The 14,326-nt window shown below is 40.6% G+C and overlaps 1 protein-coding gene across 3 annotated transcripts in view; it reads left to right on the plus strand.

Moving 5' to 3' along the window:
* CRHR2 (corticotropin releasing hormone receptor 2) overlaps positions 1-14,326 on the plus strand; it is a 146,137-nt gene that overhangs the window by 100,819 nt on the left and 30,992 nt on the right. For all 3 annotated transcript variants that reach the window (XM_034401662.3, XM_060683273.2, XM_034401664.3), the window contains 3 exons: positions 1,213-1,319; positions 12,446-12,563; positions 13,462-13,615. In XM_034401662.3, coding sequence (XP_034257553.1) covers positions 1,213-1,319; positions 12,446-12,563; positions 13,462-13,615 — 379 coding nt within the window. The remainder of the gene's footprint in view (positions 1-1,212; positions 1,320-12,445; positions 12,564-13,461; positions 13,616-14,326) is intronic.

The raw sequence follows: 14,326 nt of genomic DNA on the forward strand, positions 1-14,326 counted from the left end.
GTTGCCAGTCACTTTTTTCAGTGCCGTTTAATTTAATTAATTTAATTAATTTAATTTATATGCCGCCCCTCTCTGAAGACTCAGGGCGGCTCACAATACATTTTTAAAAATAATTATAAAAAAACCATTGAAAAATTTTAAAAACATTAAAAACTCATTCACACTGTAACTTCAAACATTTGATAAATGAATGATTGCAATTCAAGGGCTCACCTGTACATGATTTGATCCACTCCACGAATCCAGAAACCGGTTTAAATTAATTTAATTTAATTCACTCCATGAATCCAGAAACTGGCATGAATTGTACACTGCCTGTGTAGAGGTTGGTTCTCCTCAGTTAGAACAGTTTGACAAATGGCAGGAAATATACTTTTCCCTCTCTCAACATTTTCCTCTCTCAATATCTCTCAAGGGTCAGGCAGTCCTGGTGGGAAATGTGTAGGCCAGTATTTCTCAACCTTGTCAACTTTAAGGTGTGAGGCCTTCAACTCCCAGAATCCCCCAGCCAGCTCTGTACCACTGCTCTATACCATTTCAAAGCACCAGTTGTCCAATCTCTTAAAAATCTCCAATGTTGGAGTGCCCACAATTTCTGGAGACAAGTCACTTTTTTTTTGCAAACCAGGGTTATAACAGGGACTCTAATGGACCAGATTCCTTCTTAAATACCTGGAGGTTCTGGCCCACTTGAATATATCTGGCCCTGATCAGCTCTGGCTTCCTTCGGTAGGTTACACCTGAGTAGCCTTGCCGTTGTCACTTGCCTCTTGGCCAAGCTGAGCATTTCTATGTCTTTTCATCTCATGGCTTCCATCATTCAAGAAATGACATTCTCAAGGGTTAAGGAGATGAAGCTCCTGATCTAGATCAGGATCCTCTTATTCCTTGTTGGATACAAAAATCTGATGGACAAAATGTAATTGTTGGTGGTACATCTCCTGGTCTTGTTCTACATGTGAAGGAGCTTCTTGAGGCCAAACAGAATCAAGATCTTAGTTTCCAGGTTCTTCTTGATCCAACCCACCAACGGTCTCCATCCTTCCACCTCACACATTTAGACCAACCTCCTCATGAGTTTCACTCTTCTTCTTGGCCCCTGGTTCTGCCCATCTCATGTCCCCAGTAAGAATAATTGCTGTTGACCAACCCAACTCCAATCTTTTCATTTTATGGGAAGTTCCATCTTTCTCTTTCTTTCCTGCTCCACAGACCAAGCCTGCTCTTCATTACAAGGTGGCCATGATTATCAACTACCTGGGGCATTGCATCTCCATTGGAGCTCTTATCGTGGCCTTCTTATTGTTCCTCTGCTTGCGGTGAGTAATCTCTTTTTCATCCAGCTTTGTCAATGACTTGACTGGGCGGGAGTCATTGGAGGTGAGGGAAAGCAGCCAAATTAAATGAAGGTTGCAGATAGCAGTGGAAGGATGTTAACCTCCCCAGAGATATGGATGGATGGGCAGAAAGATGGACAGACAAGGATGGAGGGATGGATAGAGGGATGGATGGATGGATGAGCAGAAAGATGACAGACAAGGATGGAGGGATGGATAGAGGGATGGATAGATGTTTGGGCAGAAAGATGGACAGACAAGGATGGAGGGATAGATAGATAGAGGGATGGATGGATGGGCAGAAAGATGGACAGACAAGGATGGAGGAATGGATAGAGGGATGGATGGGCAGAAAGATGGACAGACAAGGATAGAGGGATGGATGGATGGGAGGGTGAGTGGGCAGAAGGATGGACAGACAAGGATGGAGGGATGGATAGAGGAATTGGATAGATGGACAGACAGGAATGAAGGAATGTATAGATGGATGGATGGATAGATGGAGGGAGGGAAGGAAGGAGGGATGAATTGGCAGAAGGATGGGATGGATAGAAGCTGGGAGGGAGGGATGGATAAGCAGACAGAGAGAGGGATGGATGAATGGACGGATAGCTGGCTCCTGCCAAGGCATTAATAGATTCTCCTGCAGACAGTTGGGTAGAGAGGTTGGGCCAGTCCTGTTGGTGGTTTTTGGTATGCGTGAATTGTAAAAGGATTTTAATTAACAAATTTAAATTTTAGACCCAAACGTACATTACATTATTTTGTAAATTGTATTTTTATTTTCATTCAGAATCACTGCTTTATGAGATCAGTGGTTTTATCAATTGTTTAAATAAATAAATCAAATAAATAAACATTTATCCTGAGGTTAATGACTTCTGCAGCTGTAGAGCTGGAATAAGAGTCGGTTTGGTCTAGTGACTAATGCATCAGGCCAGAGACAGGGAGATCATGAGTTCTAGACCTGCTTTAGGCATAAAAGACACCTGGGTGATTTTGGACCAATCACCAGGAAATGGTGAGTTATAGTCCTGCCTTAGGCACAAAAACCAGCTGAGTGACTTTGGGCCAATCACCCGGAGGCTGTGAATTCTAGTCTTACTTTAGGCATGAAAATCAGCTTGGGTGACTTTGGGCCAGACCGCTCTCTCATCTAAGCCCACCTCGCAGGATTGTGCAGAAAATAGGAGATGAAGAAGTATTAGGGATGTTTGCAATTGGCTTCCATGCCCAAGACAGAACTAGAACTCGCTGCCTCCTAGTGATTGGCCCATAGTCATTCAGCGGGCTTTCATGCCTAAAATGGGACTAGAACTCACATTCTTCTAGTTTATTGTCTGGTGCCTTAATCTGTAGATAGATCCTTCCTTCCTCCCTTCCTACCTGCTTGCCTGCCTTCCTTCCTTCCTTCCTTGGAAGGAACCCTCTGTGCCAAAATTCAGAGAAAAAAATCTTATTATAGGCACTGGGAGAATGAAAACTTGATCATTCCACATTAGCATTAGTTAAGGTAGCAATGACAGAAGCAGCTGTTTACCTGTCCTCTTGCTGAAAACCACAAAAATAGAACAACAACCTTGTAGAGGAGGCCACCATAGCTTTAGCTCCATTCCCATCCTCAGGGAGAGGAAGTTTTTGACATCTTGACATTTCTCACTTTCTATTTTGATTGCTCAGATATTTTTAAAGATTTGCAGCCACTGCAAATGGTGATGTATGATTTTTCTTTTCCTGTTTTTGTGGCTGAAACTGATTTGAAGTGCTGGTTTTTTTCTGCCTTTGGCCACCTAAGAACCAGGTGACGAAATAGGTGCGAGCCAGTTAAACAATATTTCTGTCCTTAAAATCATGTTTTTCTCTATGTGTGGGCAGTTCAACCCTGCAATCAAGCACTTTCATGTAGCCAAGACAGAAAACGGAATTACAGTAATAAACTGAACCTGTTTGGAAAGGTTTATTTTAGAAAAGGGGAGGGGGGAATGAAGCAAGAAATTTGGGTCCGACTTGCTTTTTTTGCTACTGAGTTTGCCTGAAAATAGTTTTTAATGCAAACTTAGTCACAAATGGGATATTGACAAGCCACGTTGACCACAGTTAAACAATTTTCAGCCCCGAATGAATAAAAGCAAAATTTGTCAATGGTCATAATCCCTAATTAATGTTAACGTTGAATCAGAAATGTGCTGGGCTGCTTAATGTGACAAGAAGCAGAATCCAATAACAACATTAACAACTCCTCTAAAGCAAATATTTCCAGGGAATTTTAGTGGCTAAAAAAATTTTTTTTTCTGGACCGGGACTCCTTGCACACGGTCACTCATGTCCTCATCACCTCCCGTCTGGACTACTGTAGTGCTCTCTACATGGGGCTCCCCTTGAAGAGCACTTGGAGGCTCCAAGTGGTCCAGAATGCAGCCGCGCGGGTGATTAGGGGAGCGACACGGCGCACCCATGTAACACCTCTCCTGCGCGAGCTGCACTGGCTCCCGGTGGTCTTCCGGGTGCGATTCAAGGTGTTGGTTACCATCTTTAAAGCGCTCCATGGCTTAGGACTTGGGTACTTACAAGATCGCCTTCTGCTACCGATAGCCTCCCACCGGCCAATATGCTCCAACAGAGAGGGACTCCTCAGGGTGCCATCGGTCAAACAATGTCGACTGGCGATCCCCAGGGGGAGAGCCTTCTCTGCGGAGGCACCTGCCCTCTGGAATGAATTGCCCCCAGAGATACGGATGATCCCTGACCTACGTGCCTTTCGCTGTGCCCGCAAGACCTTATTGTTCCAACAAGCTGGGCTGGCCTAAACATGAATTTTAATGGTTGTTTTAGTTTTTAATAAGACGGGGGCCAAATTATTTAATATATTTTTAAACTGCTTTTAAATTTTTTGTATATGTGTGTTTAGTGTTGGCTGTGCACCACACTGAGTCCTTCGGGAGAAGGGCGGTATAAAAATTTAAATAAATAAATAAATAAATAAATAAATAAATAAATAAATAAATAAATAAATAAATAAATAAATAAATAAATTTGAAGAGGAGAGAAAAATATTTATCAGGCAAAATCTCTCAGGTGAGAGATATCCTACATATCTAAAGCAGAAAAAAAAACATAAAAGTTAAATCTTGGGAAGAAATGTGGGGTTATTTTCTGCTTTTATTAATGATTTTTAAATATATTTTTAATACCTCTTTTATTGCTTTAATGCAATAGCTCAAAACAGTGCTAAAAACAATGAACATACCTATTACTCGTTTCTTCTCCTAGTTTCACAACAACCCTGCAAGATAGGTTGGGCTGGTCCAATGAGAGAGATAGAAAGAGAGAAAATGACTGATTCAGATGGCTTTTATGCCTAAAGCAGGACTAGAACTCACCATCTCCTGGTATTGGCCAAAAGTCACCCAGCCATCTTTCATGGTTAAGACAGGACTAGAACTCCCGGTCTCCTGGTTTTTAGCCTGGTGCCTTCCATCAGCAGACCAAACAGTTTCTTGTTTATAAAAGATAATTCCTTGTAATCATATCTTCTCTTCCTTTTTAGTGGAAAAAAACCCTAGAATGCCTCTTTTTAAATTCATCGTTCATTTTCTAGCTTGGCAGTTTCATTTTTCCACTCTTTTAAAAAAAATTAGGTATGCATTTCCCAAAATCAAAACCTGATCATTTTGTTTATGTCCTGTGTTATTCTGGAGTTAATATGCTTGTATCAGTAATGGGCTTTTTGTTCCCCAATAATACTTTATAGTGTTACTGGCATCATCTGTGCATCACGCCTGTAAGCTTAAAAGCAGATGTTTCACAATAGCCAGATCAATGAATATTTATCAGGTGGGGAATAATAACTAAATAAGCATCAACACAACTAAGGTTTCAGAGATGGCTCATATCAAGGATGCATAATTTTTCTCATCCAACAGCAGAGTTGAGCCCTTGGGCTGTTAAGAAACTTAACATTTCTTGCAAACAAGACAATAAGCCTTTATTTTAAATTCTGCATTTGGAAGAAGTTTTTAAATTATTATTATTATTTTGCCGTACCTTCTTCCTTACAGTATTGTGATCCAATATTGTGCTTCTCTTGTGCTGTAGGGACATTTTAAATAAATAAGGCAATACGAACAAAGGAAATTACAGAAACAACGTAGAGGAAATTCAGCGGTCAAGAGGTAGAGCTATTAACCATGATTAAGAGGCGCGCGAGAACAAATGATTCATGGTTCTTAATGAGATCTAGGCACTTAACAAAAGTCTTGAGGCATACAAACAGGAAGAAGGTCAAAGTGTTTATATTTGAGGTCAGGCAAAAGTCAGTTTTAATTGAGCTTCATCTCAGTGGACTGAAGACAAAGTCAATTTGCCATTGTTTGGAATGAAATAGTCCTCAATTTACAACCATTTATTTAGCAATCATACGATATTACAATAACAAAGAGAAAAGTAGCTTACAACTGCTCCTTGTGCTTATAACTGGCCACAAACACATAATCAAAATTTGGATGCTTGACAAATGGCATGTAACGGTATTTAGAAAGTTAGCAACATGTTGGCATCATATGATCGCCATTTTATTGTTTCCCCCATGTCAGTGAGGGAAACAGATTCACTTAATGACTGATTCACTTAACAACGACAGTGATTCACTTAACAACCATAGCAGAAAAGATAAAATCAAGCATGACTTACTAACAACCACCTAACTTAGCAACAGCAATTCTGCTCTCGATTATGGTCATAAGTTGAGGACTACCTGTGTTTTGAGTGAGAAGACGTAAGTATGTATGTCTCACTGGTTTCTGTGACCAGTTTCAAATGAGAAAATACAGGTAGTCCTCTGCTTACAGTGGTTCATTTAGTGACCAGTTTCAAATGAGAAAATACAGGTAGTCCTCTGCTTACAACGGTTCATTTAGTGACCATTCAAAGTTACAATGGCACTGAAAAAAGCAACTTATGACCATTTTTCACACTTACAAACTTTGCAGCATCCCCACAGTCACATGTTCAAAATTTGAACACTGGGCAACTGACTCATAATTATGACAGTTGCAGGGGTCATGTGATCCCCTTTTGCGACCGTCTGACAGGCAAAGTCAACGGGGTTGCCAGATTCACTTAACAACCATGTTACTAAGTTAACAACTGCAGCAGGGATTCACTTAGCATCTGTGGCAAGAAAGGTCACACAATGGGGCAAGACTCACTTAGCAAATGTCTCACTTAGCAACAGAAATGTTGGGTAACTTGGGTTCAATTGTGGTCGTAAACTGAGGATTGCTTGTATGTTTTAGGAAGGATTTTGAAAAGGTATAGGTTTGTTTTTAATCCCTGCCTGATACTGAGTGAATGGAAAGATGGATTAAATTGCATGAACATTAGAATTTCCGTTAGCTGCAAGTTCATTTTTGTTGCGGCCTATTTAACCACTCTGGCTCACATTTTTGGGCATGCTCACTATTCTCCATCGTAAGGCCTTTGTCTTCCAAATATAGGAAATAGAGAAAAAAAACTAATAATTATTAATAGATTCCATGGTTTACAATCCCAAAATAACTAGAGCACCATTCAATCTCCATGGTCATTGAAAAACTCACCATCAGTCAATTGCAAAAGGCAGCTTTATGCACAGCCCACAACTTACAACCATTCATTACACGATTGTTTAAAGTTACAACGGCACTGAAAAAAGTGACTTATGACTGTTTTTCACACTTATGACCTTTGCTGCATCCCCATGGTCACTGGATCAAAATTCAACAGCTTGTCAACTGACTCATATTTATGACGGTTGCTGTGTCCCGGGATCATGTGATCCCCTTTTTGCGACCTTCTGACAAGCAAAGTCAACGAGGAAGCCAGATTCACTTAGCAACCTTGTTACTAACTTAACAACCGCAGTGATTCACTTAATAACTTTGCTAGGAAAGGTTGCAAAATGACTCATTTAACAACTTGCTTAGCAACAGAAATTGCTCACTTAATCAAGAGGTCAAATTTTGATCATGTGACCATAGGGATATTGCAACGGTCGTAAGTGTGAGAAACAGTCACAAATCACTTTTTTCAGTGCCGTTGTAATTTGTAATTTGTAAGTTAAGAACTACCTGTATCATTACATCAGCTTTTTTTCCTTTAAGGGACATATACCTATTTTGGTTGTGCACATATGTGTCAAATCTCAGAGTAAGCTGCTTTTTGGCTATAAAGCTACATCAAATGTAATGTTATCTTTTCTTTGTTATTATTACGGTGCTGAAATTACAAGGAATTGCATGTTTCTTTGGAGAAACAGGGAGATCTAAAGCTCGGATGGGTTTTTTTTTCTCATTATACTCCCACTTTTAATAATAGCATAGACAATATCTGTTCTGTATTATAAGAATAATTTCTCGTGGGATTGATTTCCAGTACCCAAACTCCTGAAATGTAGTCCTCGACTTACGACTACAATTGTGCCCAAAGATTCTATTGCTAAGCGGGACATTTGTTGAGTAAGTTTTGCCCCATTTTACGACCTTTTCTTGCCACCATTCTTAGTAACACGGTTGTTAAGTGAATCAGACTTCCCCATTAACTTTGCTGGTCAGAAGGTCGCAAAAAGTGATCATATATCTCAAGGACACTGCGACTGTCATAAATATGAACCAGTTAACGAGTGTCTGAATTTTGATCACGTGACATGGGGGAGTACAATAGTCATCAGTGTGAAAAACAATCATGAGTCATTTTTTTCAGGGCTGTTGTAACTTCGGACAGTCACTAAATGAACATTTGTAAGTCAAGGACTCCCTGTACCAGCTTTTCTCATTCCATACCTTTCTGTTGAGATTTCACCTCCCAGAATCCCCCAGCCAGTGTGATCCCCACTTCTAGGGAATTCTGGGGGTTGAATCTCAAAATTAAGAACTTGCCAGATTGTGGAACATATGTGAAACTCAGTTACCTAATTCTTCACTGCCAAAAAAAGAGAATGCATAAAATTTGCCCGAACTTAGACGCATTAATTAGCAAATGCTGGATGCTATTTTTATGTTTCACATCTCCCGTAGGGGTTTTCTGAAAAATTTCTAGCTTAGATTTTTCCTTCCAAAATTCCTCTTCAGTATTTATTTTATTTTTATTTACTTATTAAATTGGTACAAACCGTACAGGTAGACCTCAACTTACGACCACATTTGAGCCGCCAGGTTTCTGTTGCTAAGCAATGCAGTATTGAGTTTTGCCTCATTTTATGACTTATTTTGCCACAGTTCTTCAGCGAGTCAATGCAGTTGTTCAGTTAGCGACAAGTTGTTAAGTGAATCTGGCTTCCCCATTGACTTTGCTTGTCAGAAGGTCATAAAAGTTGATCACATGACCCTGGGACACGGCAACCGTCATAAATATGAATCAGTTGCCTGGCATCCACATTTTGATCATGTGACCATAATGATGTTGCAATCGTCGTTAAGTGTGAAAAATGGCCATAAACACTTTTGAACGGTCACTAAACGAACTGTTGAAAGTCAAGGACTTCGTGTATTTTGATTTGAGTGGTTGAATGCGTGAACTCATTCCATTGAGCCTTTTTCCTCCGTGTTAGGATAATTACAAGCCTTCTCTGGTGTTCTGTAATATGATCCTTTTTTTTTCATTCCGCTCCAAGCAATTTCTTTTAATATCAAACTGACTGGGGAATTCTCGTAATTAAAGTCCACACAACTTAAAGTTGCTAAAGGCTGAGAATCATTCAATATAAGCCAGTAGGTTACAAAATGCAGAAATTGCAGAAATCTAAAATGCAATAGATTGAAGGAGTTTATCCTGGGAACCTTAATTTAAATCAATCAGAATAGATTTGGAATTGCTCAAGCAGGAGAACCTATACCGTTTCAGATAGGTCCAGTTTCTTCTTAAAAATCTTCAGTGATGGAGCATCCACAACTTCTGAAAGCAAGCTGTTCCACCGGTTAGTTGTTCTCACTGTTAGGAAGTTTCTCCTTAATTCCAGGTTGTTTCTCTCTTTGATTAGTTTCCATCCTTTGTTTCTTGTTCTGCCCTCTGGTGCCATACCCAATTCTTATAACTGTTCTTCATATGTTTTAGTCTCCAGGCCTTTAATCATCCTAGTTTCTCTTCTCTGTACTGTTTCCAAAATGCATTAATGGGTAGAGTTTATTTTAATTTTTTTCTATCTCCTCATCCCTTTTGATTTTGTATGTTTCACTTACCGATATTCTTCTTTACTATTTTTCACTAAGATTAGCGCTTATTTGTCTCTCTCTCATCCTTTTAGATTGTCCATGTATCATTTATTCTCAGCCAAGAGCAATAAAGATAGCTGATTTCACTTCAGCTGGCTTTGAATCTTAAGAGTGCCATTGCATTTATAAACCTGCTTTAAAATGTGCTTCCCAAGCCACCAGCAGTATTCAGAACAATTTATCTATGGTTTGTATTGCCGGAGAAATGTTGAAAACATCATTAGAATACAATTTTGGAGTCCCCATGATCATATCAGTCATAATATGCCGCTCGCTGTGATACACACAAGCTAAGCATTTGCCATTTTATTTCTATTGCAACATAAATTTTTGTTCTAAAATACTGTATTTTTCGGAATATAAGATGCACCTTTTTACCCCCCAAAAGGGGGTGAAAATTTAGGTGTGTCTTATACACTGAATGTAGCCCTGCCCACCCACTGGCCCCCACCCTTTGGCCTGTACCCTGCAGCAGTTACCTCCTTGCAAGCAAACAGCAAGAAAAAACAGCCCCTTTCAGTTTCAGCATAGGTTAATTAGCACAAGTTGATTAGATGGCCTCCCGACTCTCAGCTGATTTGCTCTCAGCTGTTTTGCGCAGGGCTCTCCTGCTTGCTGCAGAGTGCTGGAGCAGATTTTTTTTCCTAGCTATGCTGAAAAAGACGAAACTGAAAGTAAAGCAGGTTCTTTGCTGCAACGTGACAAAATGAGGCAGAGAGAGATTTCTTTTTCTTTTTTCTCACCAAAAAAGGTATGTGCAAACAATGGGAAATTTAGGGAAAAAGAGGAGAGTTCAAGATTTTAAAACACAAAAGAAAAAAAGCTCTATTTAACTAGGGAATTGTAATAATTGAGATAGAATTAATACAATTAATTGTATATTGTGTTGAAAGTTGAAATGGTTAAGTTGTGGTTTGGAGGAATATATGGGGAAAATTATTTGATTTATTATTATTGGTAAATATAATTAATTGATTTGTAAGAAATTGGATTGCATGGAAATAATTGGAATATTCATGTTCATATTGATTAATATAAAAAAACATAGTTATAACTAATTGATTTATATAAAAATGTTGAATTTGTATTAAACAATTGTAATATTAAATAATTAACCAATGTGAGGATGGATATAAAAATAGATGACAATGGGAAGGGGTATAATATAGAAGGGAAGGGAAAAATTGAATTTGATTAAGATTAGAGATGAGAATGAAGGGTAATATTGGTCTTTTTAAAAAAAATAGATAAGGAATAAATATGGCAAAACGGAAATATAGAAATTGTAAATTTAATTGAAATGACTAAACACTGTTTAAATTTGTGAACCAGCCAAACACTCTGTTCAAAGAAAATACATTGTATGTTTATATGTGTGTTTGTCTAAAAAATTTAAAAAAACTTTAAAAAAAACAACAACCAAAAAAGGTAGGTGCGTCTTATACTCCGGTGCGTCTTATATTTCGAAAAATACGTCATTGCTGGAGCATTTCCAAATATCCAGCTTTCTGGATAGAAGGAACGTTCCCCTCCTTTGTTAAAAAGAAGATTGAACCCCCCAAAAAAAAAAAAGATAAAAAAGATGTTGAGACTCTAGGACAGGGGTGTCAAACTCAATTTCTTTGAGGGCCGCATTGGGGTTGTGTTTGACTTTGTGGGGGCTGGGGAACAGTGGTGGGTTGCTACCGGTTCACCCCGGTTCGGGAGAATCGGTAGCGGCGGCGGCAGGAGGTAGCGGCAGCGGCAGGAGGTTTCGCCCACCAGCTAAGACATTATCAAAAATGTTCTGCGCATGCGCAGAAGCCCCACGCATTCGCAAAGCGAGCACAAGCGCCCACACACTACCAATCGTGAACCAGTAGCACCGGAATTTGAAACCCACTACTGCTGGGGAAGGCATGGCCACCTCGACATCACTTGTGTCGAGAGCACATCTGGTGGCCCGAGCGCTCTGCCAGTGAAAACGGAGCTTGGGAGGGCCGCGTGCAGCCCTCCCAAGCTCCATTTTTGCTGACAGGATTGCAGGAGGCCATCACAGCCGAAAACGGAGCACGGGGGGCCCTGTGAGGCCCTCCCTGAGCTCCGTTTTGGCTGGCAGAGGCACTGCGGGCTGGTCCTTCGCTGTTTCCAGGGTGGCCCTGCAGGCCAGATTTAAGCACCCTGTGCTCGCAGGCCGTGAGTTTGACACCCCTGTTCTAGAAAGAGTACAGAGAAGAGCAACAAAGATGATTAGGGGACCATATGAAGAACGGTTGCAGGAATTGAGCATGACTAGTTTAATGAAAAGAAGGACTAAGGGAGACATGATAGCAGACTTCCAATATCTCTGGGGCTGCCACAATGAAGAGGGAATCAAGCTCTTCTCCAAAGCACCTGAAGGCAGGACAAGAAACAAAGGGTGGAAACTAATCAAGGAGAGAAGCATTTTAGAACTAAGGAGAAATTTCCTGACAGTTAGAACAAATAATCAGTGGAACAACTGGCCTCCAGAAGTTGTGAATGCTCTAACACTGGAAGTTTTTAAGAAGATGTTGGATAACCATTTGTCTGAGATAGTTTGGGTTTTCTGCTTGAGCAGAAGGTTAGACTGGAATACCCCCAAGGTCCCTTACAACTCTATTATTCTGTTCAGATGTCAAAATATTTTATCTACTTCAGAATAAAGAATGGGACCGAAGCGCACAATCCATGCCCTCTGGAGTGAAGGAAAGGTAACTTTGCTGGAGTTGGTATAGAGCAGGGCCTTCTCACTGTGACGGCCATTTTCTTGACTGAATGCTTCAAGATTCCGCAGAGCGTACTCAGATGAATAGAACTGATCTATATATATATATATATATGTATATATATTTGCCATTTTAGGAGTATCCGATGCCTCCGCAACATTATCCACTGGAACTTGATCACGACGTTTATCGTGAGGAATATGATGTGGTTCGTGCTACAAACAATTGACCACAATATTCACGAGAGCAATGAGGTACTTCTTCCTCAAGAGATATGGCAGAAATTCAAGTACGGGTCATCCTTGACTTAAAACCATTCATTTAGTCACAAAGTTACAACAGCACTGAAAAAAGTGACTTATGACCGTTCCTCGCACTTGCAACCACTGGAGCCTCCCCATCAAAATTTGGTTGCTTAGCAACCTGCATGTGTTTATGATGGTTGCCTGTGATTGTCATGTGGCTGTCATTCTGGCAGTCATTGAGGGAAGCTGGGTTCGCTTAATGACCGCATGAGTCACTTAACAATGGCAGTCATTTGCTTGGCAACTTTGGCAGGAAACGTTGTGAAATTGGGTGAAACTCACTTCACAATCACCTTGCTTACCAGTGAAAATTCTGGTCAAATTGTGGTCATAAAACAAGGAATACTTGTAGCTGCGTTATGTTGCATTTTGTAAATCAGTCAAAATCAAAATGCAAAATAAAACTGCAGACCATTGAGTGCAAGTAGTCCTCAACTTGCAAGTTCGTTTAGTGACACTTCAAACACTGAAAAAAGTAACTTAGGACTGCTTTTCACACCTACGACCATTATAGTATCCCCATGGTCACGTGATCAAAATTCAGACGCTCAGCAACTGGCATGTACTTATGACCGTTGCAATGTCCCGGGTCATGTGATCCCCTTTTGCAATCTTCTGACAACCAAAGTCAACGGGGAAGCCAAGTTCACTTAACAACCATGTGATTAATCTGACAACTGCAGTGATTCACTTAACAACTGTGCCAAGAAAGGTCTTAAAGTGGGGCAAGACGCACTTAGCAACAGAAAATTTGGGCCCAGTTGTGGTCGTAAGTCGAGGATTTCCTGTACAAACATAGACGGCGTATGGTACAAACGGACTAAAATATGTGCCTATTTTCCAACAGCTTTGGTGTCGGTGCATCACAACCATCTTCAACTACTTCGTGGTGACCAATTTCTTCTGGATGTTTGTGGAAGGCTGCTACCTCCACACGGCCATTGTGATGACGTACTCGACAGACAAGCTGAAGAAATGGATTTTTCTCTTCATCGGCTGGTGTAAGCCATCTAAAAGCATAACCTGCTTCCCATGTTGCACTTGGGAGTTTCATTGTTAGCCAGACCTTTCAGAATTAACGAACAACAGACCTGGGAGGGGTCTTGGAGGTCTTTTACTCAAGCTCAAGCAGGAAATCCTGTTTGATGAATCAGGGTAGCAACAAGGCAGGGAGAGAGGGGGGGGGCTGATTATGCATCTGAGCTTCTATCTTTACTGAGGTCAGAGGGTGCATTTCAAAAATTGTTGTGGTCTAGCAATATCAATTGAGGGAGGGAGAGAAGCGGGGAGGGAAGGAGGGAAGGTGTTATATATTAGACAAACTATGCTGTTGTTAGGTCTTTGTTTCGGAGATATTTCCTGGAAGGAAGGAAGGAAGGAAGGAAGGAAGGAAGGAAGGAAGGAAGGAAGGAAGGAAGGAAGGAAAATGGAAGGAATATCGAGGGAGGAGGGAAGGAAGGAAAGAAAGAAGGAAGGGGAGGGAGAAGGAAGGAAAATGGAAGGAAAGGGAGGGAGGGAAGGAGGAAGGAAGAAAGGAAGGAAGGAAGGAAAGAAAATGGAAAGAAAGAGAGGGAGGAGGGAAGGAAAGAAAGAAAGAAGGTGAGGGAGGGAGGAAGAAAAATGGAAGGAAAGGGAAGGAGGAGGGAAGGAAGGAAAGAATGAAGGGGAGGGAAGAAAATTGGAAGGAAAGGGAGGGGGAGGGAGGGAAGGAA

The sequence above is a fragment of the Pantherophis guttatus genome, chromosome 4 (assembly GCF_059756535.1).
Source record: "Pantherophis guttatus breed Tessera chromosome 4, ASM5975653v1, whole genome shotgun sequence".
Lineage (NCBI taxonomy): Eukaryota > Metazoa > Chordata > Lepidosauria > Squamata > Colubridae > Pantherophis > Pantherophis guttatus.